Source organism: Wasmannia auropunctata, unplaced genomic scaffold (assembly GCF_000956235.1).
Source record: "Wasmannia auropunctata unplaced genomic scaffold, wasmannia.A_1.0 LD336106.1, whole genome shotgun sequence".
Taxonomy (NCBI): Eukaryota; Metazoa; Arthropoda; class Insecta; order Hymenoptera; family Formicidae; genus Wasmannia; species Wasmannia auropunctata.
Window position 1 is genome coordinate 4879928 of NW_012026784.1, and position 21699 is coordinate 4901626.

At 45.3% G+C, this 21699-nt stretch overlaps 4 protein-coding genes across 6 annotated transcripts in view; 3 read left to right on the plus strand and 1 right to left on the minus strand.

The window, feature by feature from the left end:
- Positions 1 to 2415, plus strand: part of LOC105453393 (hemocytin) — a 17247-nt gene extending 14832 nt beyond the window's left edge. Inside the window, exons 24-29 of the mRNA XM_011695319.1 lie at positions 390 to 668; positions 755 to 1015; positions 1105 to 1257; positions 1442 to 1565; positions 1660 to 1812; positions 1904 to 2415. Coding sequence (XP_011693621.1) covers positions 390 to 668; positions 755 to 1015; positions 1105 to 1257; positions 1442 to 1565; positions 1660 to 1812; positions 1904 to 2094 — 1161 coding nt within the window. The 3' untranslated portion in view covers positions 2095 to 2415. The remainder of the gene's footprint in view (positions 1 to 389; positions 669 to 754; positions 1016 to 1104; positions 1258 to 1441; positions 1566 to 1659; positions 1813 to 1903) is intronic.
- Positions 2416 to 2486: 71 nt separating this feature from the next.
- On the plus strand, positions 2487 to 5480 carry LOC105453397 (nuclear pore complex protein NUP98A-like). Its single transcript, XM_011695333.1, has 6 exons — positions 2487 to 2840; positions 2934 to 2964; positions 3074 to 3245; positions 3517 to 3603; positions 3696 to 3723; positions 3781 to 5480. Exons 1-6 carry the CDS (start codon positions 2762 to 2764, stop codon positions 5325 to 5327), a joined length of 1944 nt encoding a protein of 647 aa, XP_011693635.1. The 5' UTR covers positions 2487 to 2761; the 3' UTR covers positions 5328 to 5480.
- Positions 5481 to 5607: 127 nt separating this feature from the next.
- On the minus strand, positions 5608 to 13818 carry LOC105453402. Its single transcript, XM_011695346.1, has 8 exons — positions 13726 to 13818; positions 13325 to 13521; positions 13027 to 13218; positions 12707 to 12952; positions 12560 to 12613; positions 6221 to 12474; positions 6018 to 6137; positions 5608 to 5934 (listed from the first exon to the last, which is right to left on the minus strand). Exons 1-8 carry the CDS (start codon positions 13743 to 13745, stop codon positions 5827 to 5829), a joined length of 7191 nt encoding a protein of 2396 aa, XP_011693648.1. The 5' UTR covers positions 13746 to 13818; the 3' UTR covers positions 5608 to 5826.
- Positions 13819 to 15380: 1562 nt separating this feature from the next.
- On the plus strand, positions 15381 to 21579 carry LOC105453411 (transmembrane protein 184B). 3 transcript variants are annotated; one of them, XM_011695357.1, is made up of 6 exons: positions 15381 to 16197; positions 16871 to 17082; positions 17170 to 17764; positions 17857 to 18098; positions 18192 to 18276; positions 20246 to 21579. In XM_011695357.1, exons 2-6 carry the CDS (start codon positions 16882 to 16884, stop codon positions 20419 to 20421), a joined length of 1299 nt encoding a protein of 432 aa, XP_011693659.1. In that variant the 5' UTR covers positions 15381 to 16197; positions 16871 to 16881; the 3' UTR covers positions 20422 to 21579. The 3 variants fall into 3 exon arrangements, with proteins under 3 accessions (XP_011693659.1, XP_011693665.1, XP_011693675.1); XM_011695363.1 differs by having other exon boundaries at positions 16874 to 17082; XM_011695373.1 differs by lacking the exon at positions 20246 to 21579 and adding an exon at positions 18971 to 19734 and having other exon boundaries at positions 15386 to 16197.
- Positions 21580 to 21699: the final 120 nt, after the last annotated feature.

The window sequence follows — 21699 nt, forward strand, 5'->3', positions numbered from 1 at the left end:
TTTTATAAATTAAAAATTTTCTTTAGTAAAAATTTTTATATCAATTGAATTTTAAAACTAAATTTTTTTAAATTTTTATATCATGTGATTTTTTAAATAAAAAATTTTTTTTTGACACACCACCCATCACCACCCACCACCACCACCCACCACCACCACCCACCACCACCCACCACCACCACCCACCACCACCACCCACCATCATCACGCACCACCACCATCCATCACCATCACCCATCACTACCACTCATCACCACCCACCACCACCATTTTTTATATCATGTGATTTTTAAGATAAAAAATTTTTTTTGACCCACCATCACTTATTATTATTATATTTAATATTATTATATTTATTAAATTATAATTTATAATATCGCTATCATCAGATCGGTGAGAGTTGGAAGCCCAATACTGAAGATGCTTGTCTCACGATGCAATGTGGCAAGGATTCGGGCGGTATTCAGATATTAAATAAAGTTCAAGAATGTGATACCACGTGTGACTATGGATACAAGTATCAAGCGCCTAATGACAGCAGTGTTAATTGCTGCGGTACGTGTGTCCAAATTGCGTGCATTGTAGAAGGCACGCTTAAAAATGTAGGAGAACAATGGTACTCGGATGATCACTGCATAACATATCTTTGCGAATCCACAAATGGAAATGTAAGATTATTGATACAATTCGAAATATTTAACAAATTAATGGAATAATAAATCAAATTTAAATTGATACTGATATTTATTTTTAGGTATACCTACAAGCGAATACTGAAACTTGCCCAGAAATCGATCCGCAAGTGAAATCCGAGTTCGAGATAGAAGCACGCAAAATTCCAGGAAGATGCTGTCCGGAAATTGTTAAAACAGTTTGTCGTAGTGGCGGAAAATTGTATAAACCTGGAGAAACCTGGAAATCCCTCACAGACAGCTGCGTCATCGAGACATGCGTGGACGGTCCGAATATAACGAAACGCAAAGAGGTCGAAGTGTGTTCGAAACAGTGTGCTCAAGTAAGAATATTTTATCACACGTGCTCACATTTAAATATATTTGTATATTTAAGATGTTTCATTAATATCGCGTTGATCGAATCTTCAAGGGATGGTCGTATCAGGAGCCAGAAGATGGCAAATGTTGCGGGGAATGTAAGCAAGCGTTTTGCGTGCTTGAGGATACTCTGTACGCACCTGGCATGACATGGTCGTCCGATGATAATTGTACCACTTATATGTGCATGGAAACTAATGGCCAGGCAAGTTATATGTTCCAAAAAAAGTAAATGCCTCTGGATTAGGTACAAAATTGGCACTTTTTTCAGAAAGTCAAATTATATGTAATCAATTACATACAATCATTTTTATAATTATTTTACATTATAATGTAATATAATACATACAAATAATACATTGTACAATATAATTGCGCAATAATTTTAGCTGTCTCTTTCTGTGAGTCCGGCTGCTTGCCCAGATATAACAGATTGCCCTGATAAATCGATTTATCATGATCAATGCTGCAAACGATGCAACATAAGCATTAATATAAAAGATCAGATGAAGGGTAAATAGAAAAATAAGAATAAGCAATTTTTATTTTTTCATTTTAAGAATATTATATGTTCTTATATTAATATTCTTCAATAACTATTCCTTAGAAGTATGCGAAGCAATTTTCGTGGATGCAAAGAGTACTGTGGGCATGCTGGTTGTAAATCACCCGTCACACGGGATATGTAAAAATGTGGATGCTATTGAGGGTATTAAACAGTGCAGTGGATCGTGCAAATCTTCAACATACTTTGACAATGGTAATAATGCAAAATCAAATTAAATTTTTCCATTGTATTATATTACAATGGTAAATACGATTTTTATCTTGCTCATTTCTTTCTTACGCAGAAAACTGGATTCAAGTGAATGATTGTCAGTGCTGTCAAGTGAAGGAATACATGGGTCTCATTGTCAATTTGATATGCGAGGACGGCAGAAGATTGAAGAAACAGTTAGCAATGCCGCGTTCGTGTTCTTGCCAAAATTGCGCTTCCTTGGACGTTAAGAGTGAAAATAAAAAGACAAAAACCAAGGGCTAATTTCTAAAGGATGTACGCTTGGCCACACACATTTATTCGTATTGGCCACTCTCATTCGTACATTTTTAAATAATAAAATATTCCTGTATTGTGTAATATTACAAAGAAATAAATATTTTGGTAATCTTAATTTTTTTATTACAATTACGAAAATTGCAAGTCTATTATTTAAAAAGAGAGAAAATAGCTTTTTCAAACTTGATTCATAATTTCGTTCTTTATACAATCAGCAAGAGATATGCCGGCAAAATGATATCTGTAATTTAATATATCAAACAGAATTATAATCGACTATTAAACTGCTTTATCGACGAAGTCGAACTGTGCACCTTGATTCCTTGATATATAGTTCCCCGAAAGCAAGTGAATAGCGCTACAGACGCTACAGTACAAGTGTTTCTTCGTTCACGCACGTTCACGTAAATAAAGAAAAACACGATGCGTAAATGTATAAATTACGCAAAACAATACATATCGAAAACTATGGATAGAAAAATGATTTTTTTTTAAACGAAGCTAAAGCTCGTCTCTTTTATAAAAAAGGGGAGCAAGCAGATGCAAAAGCGGTGCCGTTTGAACCGCTCTTTGTGCGTTTCGACCAGTTTTAACGAAGGAAGGCGGGAGCAGGTATCTCCTCTCGATTTTGTGTTTACACGGTGTATACACAATGGTTATCTGCAAATATTATCGACAAGGCAATTGCCGTTACGGGCAATACTGCCAATTCGAGCATATAAATCATTTCGGTAAGTCATCATTTCGGCATTAATGTATGTCTTCATCGTTCCTAACCTAATCCATTCAACTGACGTCGAGTAATGTTTGTTTACTTTTCCAAGCAGGCAATACCAAGACCGAGGATGATATCGTGTAAGTATTGCGTAAAGTTTACGCGTGTATATTGTGAGTTTGTATATATAAATTTATGTATTTAAGCTAATATTTTCATTTATTTTCTTTGTTTCGTTTCTGCGCACAGTATTATGGTCGCCAAGGAAGTGCTTCTTGCCGAGAGAGGCGGACAGTGGTTGCTGTCGTGCTTTGCGCCGCTTAAAGAGCGTCCCTGTATCCCAGGTATGGAGGATTTGTCGCCGGAGGAAGTCCGATGGGAGATGTATCACGCGCAAAAGAATGGAATGGTCGATCAGGCAGTTAGTGGATTTATGTCTACAGGATTTATTTGAGCAACACAACTGGGCTGCGTTCAGAAACTTCGCCTAGGTGCATCTAGACATTTGCATAACAAGGATAAAATGATGTACCGCGAATTCCTGAACGCAGCCCTGTAAAAGATATCTAAAGGAGAAAAGTTTTCTCCTAAAGAGAAAAATGCTTTTCGGCATTTCTGTTGCTCAGCTAAACCGTGAGAGTACATTTGTAAGATGTATCAAGTTGAGTCAGCTTCAGATATAATGTTTTCAGAAATTACGCTTTCAACAATTGTGCCAAGACATGAAGACGAAAAGAGAGATTCTGAAGAACCCTACGCGAGAGACAATGACTTATTTGGTATGTCGAATAACATGATTTTCTTCGTGTCTTGATTAATCGACGAACACGTCTCTCGTATATATTTAACGCGATGTGATTGTACTTTTCAGAAAAGAATTTTGGGAAGCAGTCAAAAAGGTGGGTTGAATGCAAGCAATAGTACCACCGGGAAATCATCTACTTTATCCTTTGCAGCTCCACAGATGGGCTTGGTCAATAACACGTCGACTAATAATGTGTTCGGAAATACAACATTCGGTGTGCAAAATAATCCATTCGGCGGCGGTGCATTCACCTCCTCGGCCAATACGTCGTCGATATTCGGAAAGTCGAGTAATAATACAGCGTCCGTATTCGGCAGCGCGGCGACCTTCGGGAACAATCTCGGTGGATTTGGCACCGCGACGAGCGGTGCTGGCATCTTTGGAACAACGAGCACGCCGACGTCGTCGTTCAACGGCATACAGAACAGCGCATCGAACGCGTTTGGAGCACCGCAGAATAATCCAATCTTCGGCGGATCGTCTCAAAGTGTGTTCGGCCAAAGCAACAATGTATTTGGAGGGACGGGTCAGCTTAACAGCGCGTCCACCACCTCGCTATTCAGCAATCCGATAACTTCGCAGGCGAACACCTCGTTATTTGGCGGAGCGACACCAACCACCGCCTCCAACTTGTTCGGCGGCCCGTCCACCGGTTTACAGACAAACTCGGTCTTCGGCCCCGCGACCACGTCGTCATCCGGCTCCTTCAACAGCGGGATGTTCACTCAGCCGAAAACGCAGATACCCGCGTTCGGCGGAGCGCCAGTTTTCGCGGGAGTGACTCCGAGCTACGCCAGCAATTCCACCGGCAACTCGATATTCGGCGGCGGCAGTGGCGGCGGCGGCGGCGGCCAAACGTTCGGCGCTCCCGCGACGAACGGCATCTTCGGATCCACGGCCGCCGCGACGCCGGTTTTCGGTGCGGCCGCCGCCACCACGACGCCAGCGTTTGGTACGTCCGTTGTTGCCGCCATGACGCCGGGTTTCGGTACGCCCATTGTTGCCGCCACGGCGCCGAGCTTCGATCTGAGTCAACAGCCCGGTGCTAATACCGCCTTCGGAACGGCCGTATCCGCCGCGAATGTCTTTGGTGCGCAGAACGCCGACACCATGTCAGTGAACAATCCGACGTTCGGCGCGCCGTCTGCCGCGATCAGCGGCCCATTCGTCACCACCAGCTCGCAGCAATTTGATTCTACGAGCACGAGCACGGCGCCGTTCGCCGGCGCGGGATTCGGCGTGGCCGTCGCGAGTACGAATAACACATTCGGCACGGAAACCTCTACCAATTCGATATTTGTGAACGCGGGAACCTTCGCGACCGCCAACGGAACCGTCCCAAATCCGTCGCCGTTCGCCGGGTCGACGTTCGGCAGTGTCAACACTTCCTCTCCGTTCGGCTCGGCCGCTGGCACAACCCTCACCACGACAACGACACTCGCAAATCCATTTGCACCACGGCCGCAACAAGGCAGCTCACCGTTCGGAAACGTCGCGCAAAGTCAGTCTAACGTCAACGCCGCTGCTCCTTTTGGACAATCGCCGTTCAACACCACTACAACCACCAGCGTCCTCGTCGATGATAGCGTGTACAGCGAGGATAGTGCATTAACGGACGATGAGAAGAACATGTTCTTGGCTGAGAAATTTATCATCGGTAAAATACCACTCAAACCTCCAACCAAAGATTTGAGATGACTTGATAATACCATCTACGGACTAGTGACATGTATTCAAATGTATAATAATGCTGTGATATAATGACATGTTTCTGCTAATCTGTAAATATCTAAATTTTTATGGTGATTAATGTGCCTAATCAAGTTCTTAAAATAGATCATGTTTACAGAATAAAGAATCCTATTTATTTCAATATAAATAAACTTCGTTAATTCGACAGCATTACGTAATAGTTAAAAGAGTAAATGCCAGAACGTGAATAATGGGGATGTAAAAGGGATTTTAATTCAAAACTCAATTCATTGTACGATTCTTTTTAATTTAAAATGAAATAAAGTCTGAGCCGACATAATTTAACGAATCACTGCTTTATAATTCGACATTTAATCAACGTACCAACATAAATGTACATTTTTGTATCAACGTCTTTTAATTTAATTGAACGATACTTAGTATTTACATATGTACAAGCGACGATCGATTTGTATCACAAACTATGAAACCTCATCATAGATTTTTATAATGGATTACTCCGTGTGAAAGAGATGGGGTGGCGAGGAGGAGGAGGAGCAGGAGGTACGGGAAGCGATGGAACGCTATTAATGAATTGCGTGCCTTCCGAAACCTGCAATCAACATATATACACGCTATTCCTAGGCTCACACAATTGGATTCGATTATTACGTAGATACGTTTTTATAAACACACCTGCGGCAAGTGGCACAGAGAGTTCGACGGATAATTACTTCGTTGCGCATAAGTTGCAGGCTGATTGGACGTCTGCGATAGGCCGGGTGGTATACCGTTCGAGGATTTGTATCCGGTGACCTGAAAAGAGAGGTAACGAATTGCTCGTTGATTCGCGAAAATTGAATGTGCGTCGATAATGTTTATTGAACGCGATCAGATACCTTGTCATTTATTTCAGGAAATATCGTGCTCAAGTTGAAATTGGTGAGACTGGTGCCCGAGGGATGATGCGGCATGGCCATCGGATTGCTCGAGCCGATTCCTCCGCGGACCATATTGGAGTTCATGGCGAAACCGGCCGCTCCCACGGTTGCGACACCCTGAGCGCTCGCCATGGCCGACGGTGGCGGCGGTGGAAGACCATTGACAGTCTTGGCGTAGACATTCGTTTGCGTATGATTTTGATAGAGAGGATTAGCGTGTGGTGGCGGTGGTGGTGGGGGCGGGGGTGGCGGCGGCGCCAGGAACGTCGTCGAATGATGGTAGTCCTCCAGCGGAGAGTTAATGCCGGACAACGGAAACTCCAGGTTCTGCATGGGACCGCTCTCGAGAGCCTTTCGCTTGCCCTTTTTCGCGGCAGTGGAGTACGAACGTTTGTCGCAGTTGGGATGCTTCCCGTAATGCTGGTGATTCTTCCCGTTCCCGTTGGCGTTCCCCGCCGTAGTGGAGATCGTGTTCGCGGAGCTGGACGTGCTGGCGCTCGACGAGCTGCTCGTTCCTGCCACGTTCGGCAACAGAAAGCTGTTGGCCTCCTGCACGTAATCGGCGGCGTTCTCGTGCAGCGGCATGGGCATGTAGGTATTGGGCGTATTGGAGATGCTGGTGATGAAATTGCTGGTAGGATAGATAGAGTTAGCGGAATTGGACGAGTACGCGTACGTGTTGAAGTTCTGATTGACCACCGATTGACCGTAACCGGCCGCGGTGCCGTCGTCCGGTGGTGGCGCGCTCGAGAAATAATTGATAGGCATCACTGCAGCGTCCGCGGACAAGCCACTTTGGAATTTATTCTGAGGATAATTGGTTGTGAATTTGATCGACGCGTGCTTATCTTGATGGCCGCTAGTATCATGAATGCTGGTGCCAATCAACGCCTCCGCAGTGTAGTTGCTTTTGCAGTTTCTGCTTCGCCAGTGAACGTTGTTCTGTTGATACTTCTGCTGCTGCTGCTGTTGTTGCTGCGGCTGCTGGTATCCCTGTTCCGTGAACACGTGCCCGGACGATTTTTGTTCCTCGTGCCGCTGATGCAGATTATTGTTGTCGTTGGTCGTTGCAGACTTGCGAATGTCCATTTGCCGCTTACTAGTCGTTCTAGGACTCGCGTTGCTCTTTCTCTGATGTTTTCTAACCTGCTGCTGTTGCTGCTGCTGCTGATGTTGCTGCGAATGCTGATGCTGATGTGGATGGTGATGCTGATGATGTTGATGCTGCTGGTGATTCTGCTGCTGATGGCTTTTCTCTGCCTTCTCATGCTCCACCAGCTGACTGACAGATAGAAAAGTGGAAGCTGGATGTTGCGCGTTCTGAGTATTCAATATCGCGTGTAGATCCCGTCCCGCCACGTTATTCGCCTCTTTCTCCTTTATGGACGCGTCCTTGCTCTGCTCCGTGGAGATCCTCGTCGACGAGGTTGCAGCACCGAACAGGAAGTTTTGCTTCTCCAGATTGGCGCTAAGATCGAGATCGCCTACCAGACTCTGCAAACTCGACGGCACAATGTGTTGATCGATACACTTGACCGATGACTGACCGATCGCGTGCTCGACGCTGTTGTGCACGCTGGTTTTCGTCGGAGACCACGGAAACGGTTGCTCCTCGGAATAGAAGGTCTCCGCGGGCCTCTTCGGATCGCTTTGCAGAACCGGTAGATTTGGGAAGCTGTGGGCCGCAGGCACGTCATAATTGTTGTAGAACTGATTTGGAGTACCCTGATTGTATGTGGATGTCTGCGTAAACAGATTATTTGGACAGAACTCCAGCTCCTTGCCGATCGGCGGTAGAATAATATCGGTGATGTTGGCGTTGTGCTTGACCTCTGGTGTCATCATCCAGTTAACCGGCGCCTTGATCGAGTGTTGTTGGTGTTGATTACTCTTGGACTTACTGTTGTTACCATTGTTATTGCTACTGTGCGATTGCTGCGGTTGCTGTTGTTGTTGGCTATGTTTCACATCGCTGCTGTAACTACCGCTGTCGTGCAGAGAAATCTGTCCTTGTGGGACAACCTGATATTTGTGCTGACTTGGCTGCTGCGATTTTTCCGCGTACTTGAAGGTCACACCGGTGTAAGCCTCGATCGAATACTTCATCTGCACGTTACTCTCCGCCAGATCGAAGTTGATCTGCGGTTCGTACGTGTATATCGTCTTTTCCTGCTTGGATGACAGGTTTTGATGATTCTTCTGTTGCTGAGAATGCTGCTGCTGATCCATGGTAGCACTGTACTCGTTCTGCATGTAGTCCGAATCCATGCCGTACTTGTTCTTGCTCTTACCACCGTCGGGGAACTTGTAGTCGTTGCCAGTCTGCTGATTTTGCATCCGATTCTGCTTCGACGGATCGTTTCTGGTCTTCGAGGGATCGGCGAAGGATTGCTTCTGCGACTCGATCTTCCCCTGTCGCGATTTGTCGATCCCGGTCGACATGGTTGTGCTACTCGGGTAATTGTCGCCGATCAACACTTGATTAGAGAAACTCGAGGTGTCCTTGTGCAATGGTACGTAGCTGTAATTCTCGCAGATAGTCTTTGCTTCGGTGTTATCGTTCGGATGTGACTGCCCCTGATCGTAGTGTACCAGATTGTTATTGCCACCGCCGCCACCGCCGTTGACCGGCGAGAACGTTGTCCACGAGAGGATACTAAAATTAGACGAATTATGAGCGACAGTGGTCGTGGACTTGGTGTGATTCTCCGTCATCGTGCTCTGTTCGTAGTTGGACGTAGCGATGAATGAGGAGGTCTGCTGCGAGTATCGCGCGACGCCACCCTGCTGCACCGCTGCTGGCTTATTGTTGTTGGCCATGGCGATGGTCGAAACAGCGACGTTCGTTTTCTTGTCGTCCTTACTGGGATACGAAACGTAATTGCTATGCGTATTATCGGTATTTGTATTTAGAACGTTTGTCCGCTCGCTGTGATTATTCATCGCCTCCTTAACGGTATACTGGTACGACTGAACGAATGGATCTACATCCAGCTTCTTTGCGGAAACGTAAGCCGAATCGCGTATGTGATTGTGTTGTTGTTCTTGAGTCTTCGAGCCAAGCACATTATTCAGTTTTGCTTCTTGATTCACCTGATTCGAACTGTTCAATGTGTCCGTGCTCTTGTTTAGTTTAGAATAGTTTCGTTGGAAAGTGTTTTCCGAGGAGCTATGACTCACAGTCTTCGTCACGTAATCTTGATTGCGCGATGGGGCGCTCGCGGCCTCGTTGTCGCCACTTGGATATGATATGGAGTCCTTCTGCGACATCACCTTCGCTTGATTTCCGACGTAATCGTTGTGAGAGCTCGCGATAATATGTTCCTGTTTTTTCTGAACAGTAAACGTCTGCTGGGAGCTGTTCAAATCCAAGAGGACATGACTGTCCTTGGTCTGATTGTACATAATATGTTGCATGTCTTGAGAGGACAGAATCGGAAGGGAGGAATCTTTGGTTGGCAGAGAGTAGCTTTGCATACTCTGGGACGTCGCCGGAAGACCTCGATCCATCTGATTGGCATAATCGACACGATGATCCGGAACGATAGCGGCAGAATCGATAAGCGTGTCCTTGTTGTGCGACGAATAGATTACGTGTGATGTACTCTGCGAGCCTTTGTCCTTCGTTTGAGTCGGATAGTCCGTTTGCAAGGACCGCAAAGCCGTGGACGAGGAATTCGTGGTAACTGTCGCGTTGTCGAGTGTACGAGGGTTCAATAGATTCTGAGAGGCGTCGACGTTGTCGACGCGCGGACTGACCGTGAGATTCGACTCTTCCGTCGTCGCGATGGCGTTTTTAAACATAGACGAGTTGGACGTATGTTGCATTGCAGCATTGCTCACCATCGAGTAACTAGGCAAGAAGTCCTGCGCTCCGGAGTACGCTATGTCGGGATTGCGGCTCGTTGTCACTTGAGACGACGTACAATCCGCGATATCGCTCTTGTTGGTGGACGCAGAGATGTTCACTGGCGCTTGAGACGAAATTACGTTAACACTGTTCAGCGCGCTCGTCTTCAATTGACTCGGACGACTTTGATTCGTCGCTAAACTCGGGGAATTACCTACGATACACGAGGAGTCCACGGCGGAGAAATTGACAGAGGTATGAGATGGAAATGCGCTGGTGGTCATCACGGATTTCTCCAAGCTGGGCGTCAGGACGGTCTGAACTATCTTGTACGGCTCCCGCAGCGTTTCTTCGTTCACCACCTTCGGCAACGACTTTGTCGTCGTGCACTCTACAGGAACGATTACATCGGCGTTCGCGTTTACGTTCGCGGACGTGATTTGCTTCTCTTCGCAGGTTTGCGCCGTTTTCAGCCGCTTCTCCGCGATCGCGTGCGACGGCGAGGAAGTCTTGATCTTGAAGCTGTTCGGCTCCATGGTGCCGATCTGCAGCAGCATCGGCGGCGTACCGGTATTATATTTGAAGTCATCCTTCATCTCCTCGTCCAGGACCTCGGTCTTGCCGTTCAAGGACGACACCAGCGGGAAAGCCATCAGGAACGCTGCCGTGGGTGATATCGACTCTGGATTATGCGAACTGGAGGGAACGTGCAGGGAGGCGAATATGTCATTGGACAAGTCCGAGTGTAGCCCGTCCGTCCTGTTGCTGATCGGCACGAACGTGTTGTCGCTGGTGTACGGCAATGATTTCGACATTTCCTCCTTCGAAGTCTTCGTCAATTTAGCCTCGTCGTTAACCACATTGGCCGTTAATGGTGACGACGCCGACGACGACGACGACGATGACGACGATGCCGAAGCTGATGTCGCAGCATCGACAATGTTCACGTCGGACTTCATCGTCGTCGTAGTGTTCGTGTCCAAATTCAGAATGATCTTGTTGCTCTCCGCGCCGCTCATCACGTCGTTGACCCGCTGTTGCTCCTTGGCAGTCGCTACGCGCAGAAGACTGTCAAAACGCGTGCCCAGATTGCACGTTTTCTTCGGTCCATCCGAACCGGCGGCCTTCTCCGCCACTTCAACATCCGTCAGAGTCGATTTCGCGTCCAAAGGTTCCAGGTTTTCGCCACTCTTTTCCGTTATACTGTCTATCGACATGTTAAAGTCGTTGGACGATCGATCAGGTGCATCTGTCTCATGCGATTCACTGGGCAATTTGTCCGAGGCAGCAGTCTGCGATGCGACAACGTCCTCAGTTATTTTCTTGTTTATATCGAAGCAATTTGTGTCCACAATGTCCATTAATTTGCTCGTCGTGGACGTTTCTTCGCGACTATCGTTCGCTGCTTGAGTAGCTACAGTTGATATCGAAACGGTAGATTCCTTCTCGTTGCTGACAGTCGCAGGTTCATCTCGAATGTTTTCCCCTATCTTCTCTATAACATGCTTTAAGCTTACGATAGATTTGCACGTGGCGGTGAAATCTGTTGCTTTCGAAGCAATTGGTTGGGCAGATTTCGCTTCGCCGTTTGCGTCTTTCCGTTTCTTGTCTTCCGGCTCGTCCGCGGAATCAGATTCTGCGGACAAGCGGCGTTTAAGCGCGCCTTTTCGCGGCGGGGCGGTTGCGTCCTCTTGCGTCTTGGCAGGTTCCTTCGGCGATTTCTTCTCGACATTTAACTCTTCGGCCGTTTCCGTACTTTGAACGCCTTTGTGAACGCTCTTGGAATGATTTTTACTACTCTTCGCTTTCACTTCCGATTCCTTCTTGCTCGCGCTATCCTTAGGCTTCTCCACTTTCTCCTTGTGTATCGCTGGAATAGGCACTTTGTAAGCCATAGTCGTCTTTGTTATTTCCTTGCCTTTCGGCAGGATACCCTTGTGTCCGCCGATCTTCGTGGCATTAATTATATTCTTCACGTTGGACGCCCAATTGTGAGAATCGACGACCATATTCGCGCGAATACTTGGCACGGTGTTCAAAGTGACCTTCTGCATGGTGTTAATCAGAGCGTGATTACATATGGAGACGGTATTCTGGACACGATTCGCCAGGGGTTGCATCACGATCATCTGACTCTGTTGCGTGTTACCGAGGATTATCGGATTCGTCGATGCCTGTTGCGTATTCACGATGATGTTCGATGTCATTGGAGCTACGAGGGGCATCAGTTTTCCGGACAAAATAAGAGTATTTGGTGTTAAATTCGTGACAGTATTGGCCATAGGTGCCACCGTTGAGTTTTTCTCATCCTTGCGTTTGCGTTTCTTCTTCAATGACTTTTGAGATTCGACTTTCTTGTCCACTGGAAACAGAGATTCACATTAATACTGACGATACTTCTACAAAATTAATATTAATATAAAAAATGTAATAATTGTTTTATCTACCGGTCTTTTTTTTCGTATTGGTTGTCCCTGTCGCAGTCGCTTCATTGGCAGAATCTAAATGAAAAAACATGCTTGTCAAAACCAAGACGAAGACTTTAAGAACCATCATTTTTAATTAAACAGCAATAATTCTAAATTTGTCCATACCATTTTGACAATTCTCTGCTTCCTTCGATCCAGTTCCAGGCAGGCTACTTGTACTATCGGAATTATAGTTTTTGCTATTGGCACAGTTCACTCGATTCTCCTGATTCTCTATCGAATTACAAACGTTCTTGGCGATGGCAGCTTCCTCGGACAACTTTTTCGAAGCTGACGGTGCTGCAGATTTTCTCTTAGAAGGCACTTTGTTCTCCGTGGATTTCTCTTTTTTCTTCTTCTCCAAAGTTTTCTCTGCAAGTGACCGGGAAATTAGGAAAGTATCACCTGTTTAATTTTAAATTTGTATCTACACGTAACGCACTTACTTTCCTCGATCTTATCAAAATACTTGTCTACGTCGTCGACGTTAATTTTGTTCGACCATTTCAAAGGAGATATTTTTTCAAGGGCCGGTTCGGCCGGTACAGAAATTCCTGCCTCCTTGAGAAGAGTGGACAGTAACTGAGTGCGAGACATCAGCTGTGTCACCAGTTTTTTTAAACGTGCCAATTCTTCCTCTGGAAAACCAACACGATGTATATACATAACTACTTGGACAGATTTAAAAAACAAAAAAATGAAATGTTCCTCCTCCCATGTGCACTATGTACGAAAAACACGTACTGTGTGCCTCGGAAGCGTGAGTGGAGAATAGCTCCTCGGTGCGATTATGGAGGTCTTTTATGTACTTCGAGGCGTGGATCAGGATGTCGACCTTGTTGCGCTTGCGACCTTCCTGATGCGGCGGCAGTAGATCCGCCAATGTCTTGAAGTACGCGTTCATACGTTTTCTTCGATCTCGCTCCCATGTTTTCGCTTTGCTGCAACATTTTGTAGGTATAAGAGTCGAGATAGGACTGGGGTGAACGTTGAGCGGGCAAATACAAAACGCGTCTTCGGGAGCAATCGGCCACTGGCGCTTTTGAAACAAGAGGAGCTTTTAGGGGGAACTTATATATCGGAGCTTACGGAGTTCCCGGATGACGAGAGGTTAAAAGAATCGACAAATTCCCGAGGACACTCACGTGTTCTCCTTTCGTGGCATAATTTATCCGCTTGACATCGTTCTGCAGAGATAGCGTGCCGCGAGAAGAGCCGGTGCGTCACTTGCCACCGACATTACGCGGTGATCGCGAGAGCCGTCCTCGTGATCCTGACATTTCCGTTCGGCTGGCGTACCCTCGCGAAATACAAAACACTGAGTATACGCGAAGCGAAGCTACAGCTGTCGCTCAGTCGGAGCAGCGGGTGAGGATAACGTCAGAGAGGGAGGGGAACGAGTGATGGGTTCGTCGCGCCGTCCCACGACAGGAATCTGCCTTATCGACCGGCAACCTCCCGGATCTGCTACGAAATTTCTGCAACGGGTAAAAGAGCCTAGATAGCGAGTTACGTGTATTCGATCGATGAGATCTTATCGACGTGACTTCTTTCTCTTTCTTTGTTGACGACATTGTGACGTCAAGCGCGAGGTCATGCCTTTCTAACTGCACTCTCTACACTCTTTTTTATGTTTTCCTTATTTTACAGGGGAGGGTGCCTGCTGCAGGCTTTTAACTCCAGTAAAACTGGAGTTAAATACGATCAGCTCTGTTTTATTTCATTCTTTTCGCTCGTCTATGAAAAATATAAGACTACACATTTACGTATACGTTTTGCTTCGGATAAACCAGAGAAAGAATGCACAATAAAAGTTAAAACTTATTTCATCTTGAATCGACACGGTGATTGAAGATCTGGCGATCTCGCGTTTCGACCTTCAGCAGCTGGTAATAACATGAATGATGCCACCGTCAAGATCGGACGCTGAAAGAGAAATGCCTTTCACGGAGGATCACTCACGGTCATGCGTTCGATGATGCGTAAACTTTTTCCTGAAATCGTTGCGAATAGACGCGAACGCTAGCTTGTACGCGCGCAGGCGTCGTCAAAAGCTTTTCAATTGCGACAAGGGCAAGGACGTGGAAATGGAAACGGGATATCGACTTGTCAATATATAGCTATATATTGGCTTGTTTTTTTAAACAACAATTCAAAACGTTCCGCAGCCCGTCCTTGCAGAATATGCGTATGAAGTCGTTAATTTATACATGCGGGAAAATTTTAAGGATTACTCTCTTTCGCAATTATTTTTCTTGAGTTTACATAATTTATTTGTCAACGGAATCCGATCAAATAATTGTGATCATAATTGAAGAATGTCCCGACAGCTGTGTTCCTCTTAAAGTTACAGGAACAATCGAATCCCATGCAGTAAACACCTTAATGCAACTATATTGTATTAATTAATTATATATAATTTTCTACTTAACAATTATATTATATATAACTTATATAGTTATATTATTTCCTTACAGAAATCTAATTAATTCTCTTTTTTCTTTTATGCCTATATATAGCTGTATCCACGATACTAAATAGAAATAGCTATAGTAGAAATCGCTCCGAGATCTCGCGGAAGAAAAAAAATTAATTATTGTGAATTGTTGAAGTGTAATTTTAATTTCTCCGTTCGAGATCTCGTTGTCAAACAATCAGCTCTAGCCGCGTTTCAATTTCAGCGCAGAAATGCAAACAAGAAAGAGAGAGATAGAGAGTGAGACGGGGCGCCGCGGCGCCTTGTGCGGAAACGATTTCCCAGCCTCTAGAATGTGGCGGCCGCGGGGGTGCGCGGGTGGCGGACACACATAATCGGTGCACCACGCACGCGTGGTGGGAGTGAAACCGTTCGCGGGATCGGCGCGGCGAGGCGAAGGGCTGGCTCCGCTCCGCTCCGTTCCGTTCGGGGAAAACAGGTTCGCGCGATATCGTACCGTATGTTCTCGCGTTTCTCGCCGCGACATCGAGCGTGATCGGCGCTGCCGAGAATCTCGCGAAAGGGAGAACGATCCACCGACGTCGTCTTGGCTGGCTCTCGTGCAGGTGTCCCTCCGATCTGATCAGCGCGCGCTACGCGACCGAGGAGGGGGCCCCGGGAGGCGGACGCGATAGCCCGTTGGACGGAGAGTGTCGAGCGCGAGAGTGCGCGAGTGCGATTAGTAGAGACGGTAGTATAGAAGCTAAAAACGGCGTGAGTTCCGCAGGGCGGCGGAGGGGCAGTCAATTTTCCACATAGTACCGTTTATATACAGTGTGCGTGTGTACGTGTGTATAGGTGTATGCATACGCGCGTGTATCGCGTCGTCACGGAACGGATCGTCGCGTCACCGTTGTGGTGCTGATCGCTTAGCCGAGATCGCGGCCCCGACTTCAGGCAGCTCGCGGACGGAGCATCCGGAGTCGCGGAGTCCGTTCGAGACGCGCGATTCATCGAATAAATATATATACAGGGAAAGCTGGCAGCTGCGGCTGTCGTCTCCGGATTGAAAGGTGAACATCAGCCGTGACGGCGGCAGCGAGGGGCGACGTGAACGGAACGACTCGCGGGGAGAGGCATACATACACCGAGCGTGCGTATGCTGCAAAATCTGGAGAGGACTTCGCGAATGGGGGCACGGGTACGTTGCTGAAACGAGCAAGAGAGCGAGCGAGCGAAAGAGCGAGGGAGAGAAAAGAATCCGCAGGACTTGCGTCAGCGCGACCCGACGCGATTGTTGCGCGTGTCACCTCGATACGCGCGATACAAATCGGCTCGATTACGCTGAATTGACATATATTGGCGTTACGCGAGATACCGGAGCCTTATGTTTACGATAACGCAACGACTGACGCAGGGAGTTTTTTTTCTCCCTCTCTCCCTCTTAGCCGCGCCTGTGTTGTCCGTTTAAGAAGCGAGCTCCGACGAGAGTGACTCGTGCTCGATCGCGATCCTCCGTTTACGCACGTACGTGTGTATCGATTTACGCGCGAGTGTCCGTCTCGCGCGTTCGCGCGAGTCGCACGCGCTTTCTTTCTCTCCTTCCCCTTTGTCCTCTTCCTCCGTCCTCCTCTCCCGCCTCTCCGTCTCCTCCTCCTCCTCCTCCTCCTCCCCCCCTTCCTCTTCCTCGTCACCACCATCGCGGGCGTCCTCGCGCTCGTGAAATTACGCGATCGCGCGATGATTCCTGCTCGTCGAACGTCGTGACGGAATACGACGCGGAAACACGTCACACGCGCGCGCGACGACTCTCGTCGTCCCCTCGACACGGAAAAATAATCACCCGTGCTTTCGCGCGCGTCTGTGCCTACCAGCAGGTTGACGTATGAATGGTGTCGGGGTCACAGGGACGCACGCCGCCACGTACGTGAATACACTTGACAAGATGTCAACGACCACCACCGACGTCATCAGCGACTTGGCGGATCTCCCCAAGGAAGGGACGCCGATCTTCTTGCAGACCCGCGCGGCCCAGGTCATCGCCGGTGTGTTCGTATTTGTAGCGCTTTTCCTCACTTGCCAACAGGTAAATGGAAGGACTGTCAAGTAGGATAACAACAATAAGATCGCGTTTGACGTCTCACCTCGTCTCCCTCCTCACTTGTGCTTGTAGATCTATCAACATCTGAGGTGGTACACGAATCCCACGGAACAGAGATGGATAGTGCGAATCCTGTTCATCGTGCCCATCTACGGCATCTACTCCTGGTTGTCGCTATTGTTCTTCAACAGCGAGAGCTACTACGTTTACTTCTTCACGGTGCGGGACTGTTACGAGGCGTTTGTTATATATAACTTCCTGTCGCTATGCTACGAGTACCTAGGCGGCGAGGGCAACATCATGTCCGAGATCAGGGGCAAGCCGATACGCTCCAGTTGCCTGTACGGCACCTGTTGCCTGGTCGGGAAGACCTACACCATCGGCTTCCTGAGATTCTGCAAGCAGGCCACCCTACAGTTCTGCCTGGTTAAACCAGTGATGGCGTTCGTCATCATATTTCTGCAAGCCTTCGGCCATTACAGAGACGGCGATTGGTCACCGGACGGTGGCTACATTTACATCACGATAATTTACAACATCAGCGTGTCGCTCGCGCTCTACGGGCTGTTTCTGTTCTACTTTGCTACGAGAGACCTGCTGACGCCGTTCGAGCCTGTGCTCAAGTTTTGTACAGTGAAGAGCGTCATCTTCTTGTCATTCTGGCAAGGTAATATCGATATCAAGCATTTGTAAAAATTGCGCGCGCGTTCAATGACAAATAAGTAAATAACAACTGCAACAAATTTTTTTTTAATGCAGGAGTACTGCTAGCTATCTTGGAGAAAGCAAACGTCATTTCGCCCGTTATAAACAGTCTGGGTCAATCAACAAGCGCTGGTACAGTCTCCGCCGGTTACCAAAATTTCCTCATTTGTATCGAGATGTTGTTCGCCGCTATAGCTCTACGTTATGCGTTCCCGTACCAAGTATACGCAGCTGGCTGTGTTACCGACTCCAGGGGTAGAAGCGTGACGATGCAAAGTATTAGTAGCAGTTTGAAAGTGCGTATAAAATATTTCTGAACCTTTCACAGAGATGATCTCTTTCTTTTTTGTTTCGTCAATTTAATACTATTCGTCAATAATATTTTGTAGGAAACGATGAATCCAAAAGACATAATGACCGATGCCATCCATAATTTCCATCCACAGTATCAACAGTACACTCAGTATAGCGCAGGTATGTAATTTTTTTAGTTTTTTTTAATGCCTTGCTATATAATTATCTACTAATCTATATATATATCTTTATTTTTATTAATATCGATATATTTATGAATTGCCCAATTTTCATACAGCATGATATAGTATGCGATGTAAAAAGTTCATCTCATTTATTTAAGTTTTTGTACGTTGTGTTGTCTCATATAGAAATTACTTTTTTTTTCTCATGCATTCATAAGAAAATGTCACGTTATAAAATAAAAGGCTGTGATGAAAGACTGAATGTTCTAATTATAGAGCAAGATTATCTGACATGTAATGTCAATAATGCCAATAATAGTTACACAAGATACACGTTTCATTCGAGATTGCAAACGCTTCAGTTACAGGCTTTGGCGCTTTTGTATATATAATTTACTTCACTTGTACTTTCTGACACTTCACTGCTGACCAATGCAGAGGCACCAACATTATTGTTAATACATCTCCACTCACATACGCGTATAGCAGATTTCACGCAAACAAGCCAATTCGAAATCACGGATAGTATAGAGAAAATCTTTGCTTTCAAAAAATAGTCCACTAATATAATATTTATCATATTTTACTTGTGTAAAAGACTAATTATACATAAATTTTGTCCTTAATATGTGCCGGTTTACTAGATTCAGACAATTACTTTGAAGGCACTTTTGTTTGCTGTTTTTCAGACGTTAATACCAACTTGCCGTACGAAAAGATATGACACAGTGAGAGAGCGTCACTTTTTTAATTTCAAGAAATTGGACATCGAGCTTTACGCGCGACTTTAAATGAAGATCGAAAAGAAATGATACTTCATACAGCACTATACTTTGCTTACGGAATTACACAATGCCTTAGAGATCGGTATCTGTCCACAAGGGGTCGATATATAAATGAATTCTCCGCTGAAATTACAGAATAAGGGTTGTACTTATATCGTCGACATATACGTATTATTATGCATATAAGACCCATCTATTTTGCGATTAACAAACTCTGCTGTAAGATAGAAGTTAAGCACTTAACACATAAGAGGAGCAAGTTTAGGAAAGAGAAAGAAAGAAAGAAAGAAAAGTGGGAGGAGGAAAAGAGAGAGAGTGGCGTATTTCTATAGTGTTGCTCTATAATAAATGTAAAGGATAATTAGGTATTAGTATATCGTGTTTTTGTGTTTTCTTTTTCTATAACATTGTAACTTAATTTTATTGCTTTTATTTTATATTCCTATCACATGGTACCATGTAGCATGCGAATATATTACGGTATGAAACGGCCGAGCATGTAAAGCACATCATTATGTCCTCTTTCCTCCAACGGTACAGCATACATTTACAGTGGCAAAATTATCACATTCCTAGCTGCTTGCGAAATTATTTTATTTCTTATATTAATAATAATCTGCATGAGTCGTTTGTATTGCGATTATGTCGCATTAATATATATATATATATATATACAATTTTTTTTCTCTTGCACCTTTGTATCACGTGTAAAAAAAATTCGAACTTTGTTGCTCTGATCAAGCCTCTCAAGTAGCTCAATACGTGTTATTAATTCGGTTTTCGTGTGGAGTTCGAAATCAGAATTCTACGAGTTCAGAGAATCTGCGTACCGAGGTGTAAAATTTTTTTTTAATAAGAATGTTGCATAGAGAGTGGTTTTTAATGAGGATTCCTTATAGTATGGGAAACTGAGCTCGTTGGAATTACACCGATTTCGATGCTCGATTTTGCGAACGCAGTTCGAGAGCAAGAACGTTCGAGATGTAAATGTGACATTTCGGAGATGATTAGCCGTCCACCGTATATTCGGTCACAATTTTGGACGTATGTGGGACACGGTCGTGTATTTACGTGTGTGACCGATTGGCCAATTTTTGGCGCAATTTATTCGCCGACACGGACATGTGTGTCTCGTGTGTTTCCTCACACTGTAATTTGTAACGATGATGTAACAATTAGGGGGCCCGAAAGGACAACGTGGTATGCGAGTATCCAGCTTCGATCCGGACGATCCGCAAAACATGCCGGTGCCACCACCGCAAAGGCGAAACACCTCTCACCAGCGCGTCGCCACGATTTCGCAAAATTATAACGAGAAAACGATGTTACTGAGCAGCGACGATGAATTTCAATAAGGCACACGGAATATACGGGCAAATGTGTGATTTACGCTTGAAAATCGTATCGACGTTACGTTACAACGCGAGACTTCCATGAACCTCCAAGACATCCTGCTTTCGAGGGAGAAAAAATGCGAGAGAAAAGCGATACGTTTTAAGCGATTCGCGCGAATTCAATTAGGTAAGAACGTTCTCGCAGATCTTAAAAAACGGGAGGGGGGGGGGGAGGGGAGAAAGGGGGGAAAAAAGACGTCGCGCGGGGCGTAAGAGTGCATTGCGTTTCACTGTAATAGTTCCATAATGTTACATCCATGTTAATATATGTATTACGTTATAACATTACGAGTAAAGAAAAAAATAGTATAGAAGATATTTATTTTACTATGCTGACGTGTGTTTGAGGCAGTGTTATCCGTACACCCGTGGCTCTACTACGACACTGCAAAGAGATATTAACTGCACGATAATGCTTACTTCTACTCGGTAACGGATAAGAAAAGGTAATTGTATAGTACTTAATTTCACGCGCGGTATCGCGGCCGCCTCCTTGGGAGTACCGTTCGTACGTAAGCGTGTCAGACACTTGTTTACACTTTTGTATCTGTTTTTATTTGCGCGTTTATGCGTTTAGCGAACCTTGAGCTCGCGCAATCTCGCGTATTCGCCGGCTCGTTTGGGAGCGACGCGGGAACCGCAGGAATGTTTGCGTCCCTCTGCAAAACTATTCTCTTTTTTGGTCTGTTAAACAAAAATTCGTACCGTGTATATATTCACACCGAAGTAGATTAGATCTGAAAAATGCGGAGAAGTTGAAGCGAGCTTTCCTTCTTACGCGGAAAAGCCTTTCGATATAAAAGAAAAAACAAAAAGAAGATATATATAACAATTAAATGCGCGAGAAAAGGACGATCGACCCGAGCAGATCGTGTCAGATGTAAACGTTTGGTATTCGGTGTCTTATGTGTACAACTGTGTATAATCCTCATATTTTTTTTAAAAGCATAAGAGACGATCGCAAAGTTGACAAAGATCTATTTTATATGACAGCACATTGTGCCGAAATCTTTTGTCGCGCCGTTTAAAAACGAAATGAAAAACGTGTAAAAAAAATCTGTGAACAAATTTTATTGTCCTATTACATCTCGTAATAAAGATAAGACACAACTACATGAATAGAACATTATTTATTTACAGTTAAAACATCTGTTAATAATACCTCACATATAGAAAATATACATATATATATAGAATAATTTATATGTATAATATATATATATATATATATATATATAT

Coding starts and splice junctions, on each gene's coding strand:
- LOC105453397 (XM_011695333.1), top strand. CDS start 2,762: ATGGTTATCTGCAAATATTATCGACAAGGCAATTGCCGTTACGGGCAA. Junction 2,965..3,073: donor AAGACCGAGGATGATATCGT/GTAAGTATTGCG, acceptor TTCTGCGCACAG/TATTATGGTCGCCAAGGAAG. Junction 3,724..3,780: donor TTTGGGAAGCAGTCAAAAAG/GTGGGTTGAATG, acceptor TATCCTTTGCAG/CTCCACAGATGGGCTTGGTC.
- LOC105453402 (XM_011695346.1), bottom strand. CDS start 13,745: ATGCCACGAAAGGAGAACAC. Junction 12,475..12,559: donor CAATACGAAAAAAAAGACCG/GTAGATAAAACA, acceptor CTCTGTTTCCAG/TGGACAAGAAAGTCGAATCT. Junction 5,935..6,017: donor CTCTGTGCCACTTGCCGCAG/GTGTGTTTATAA, acceptor TGTTGATTGCAG/GTTTCGGAAGGCACGCAATT.
- LOC105453411 (XM_011695357.1), top strand. CDS start 16,882: ATGAATGGTGTCGGGGTCACAGGGACGCACGCCGCCACGTACGTGAAT. Junction 17,083..17,169: donor TTTTCCTCACTTGCCAACAG/GTAAATGGAAGG, acceptor TTGTGCTTGTAG/ATCTATCAACATCTGAGGTG. Junction 18,099..18,191: donor GTATTAGTAGCAGTTTGAAA/GTGCGTATAAAA, acceptor AATATTTTGTAG/GAAACGATGAATCCAAAAGA.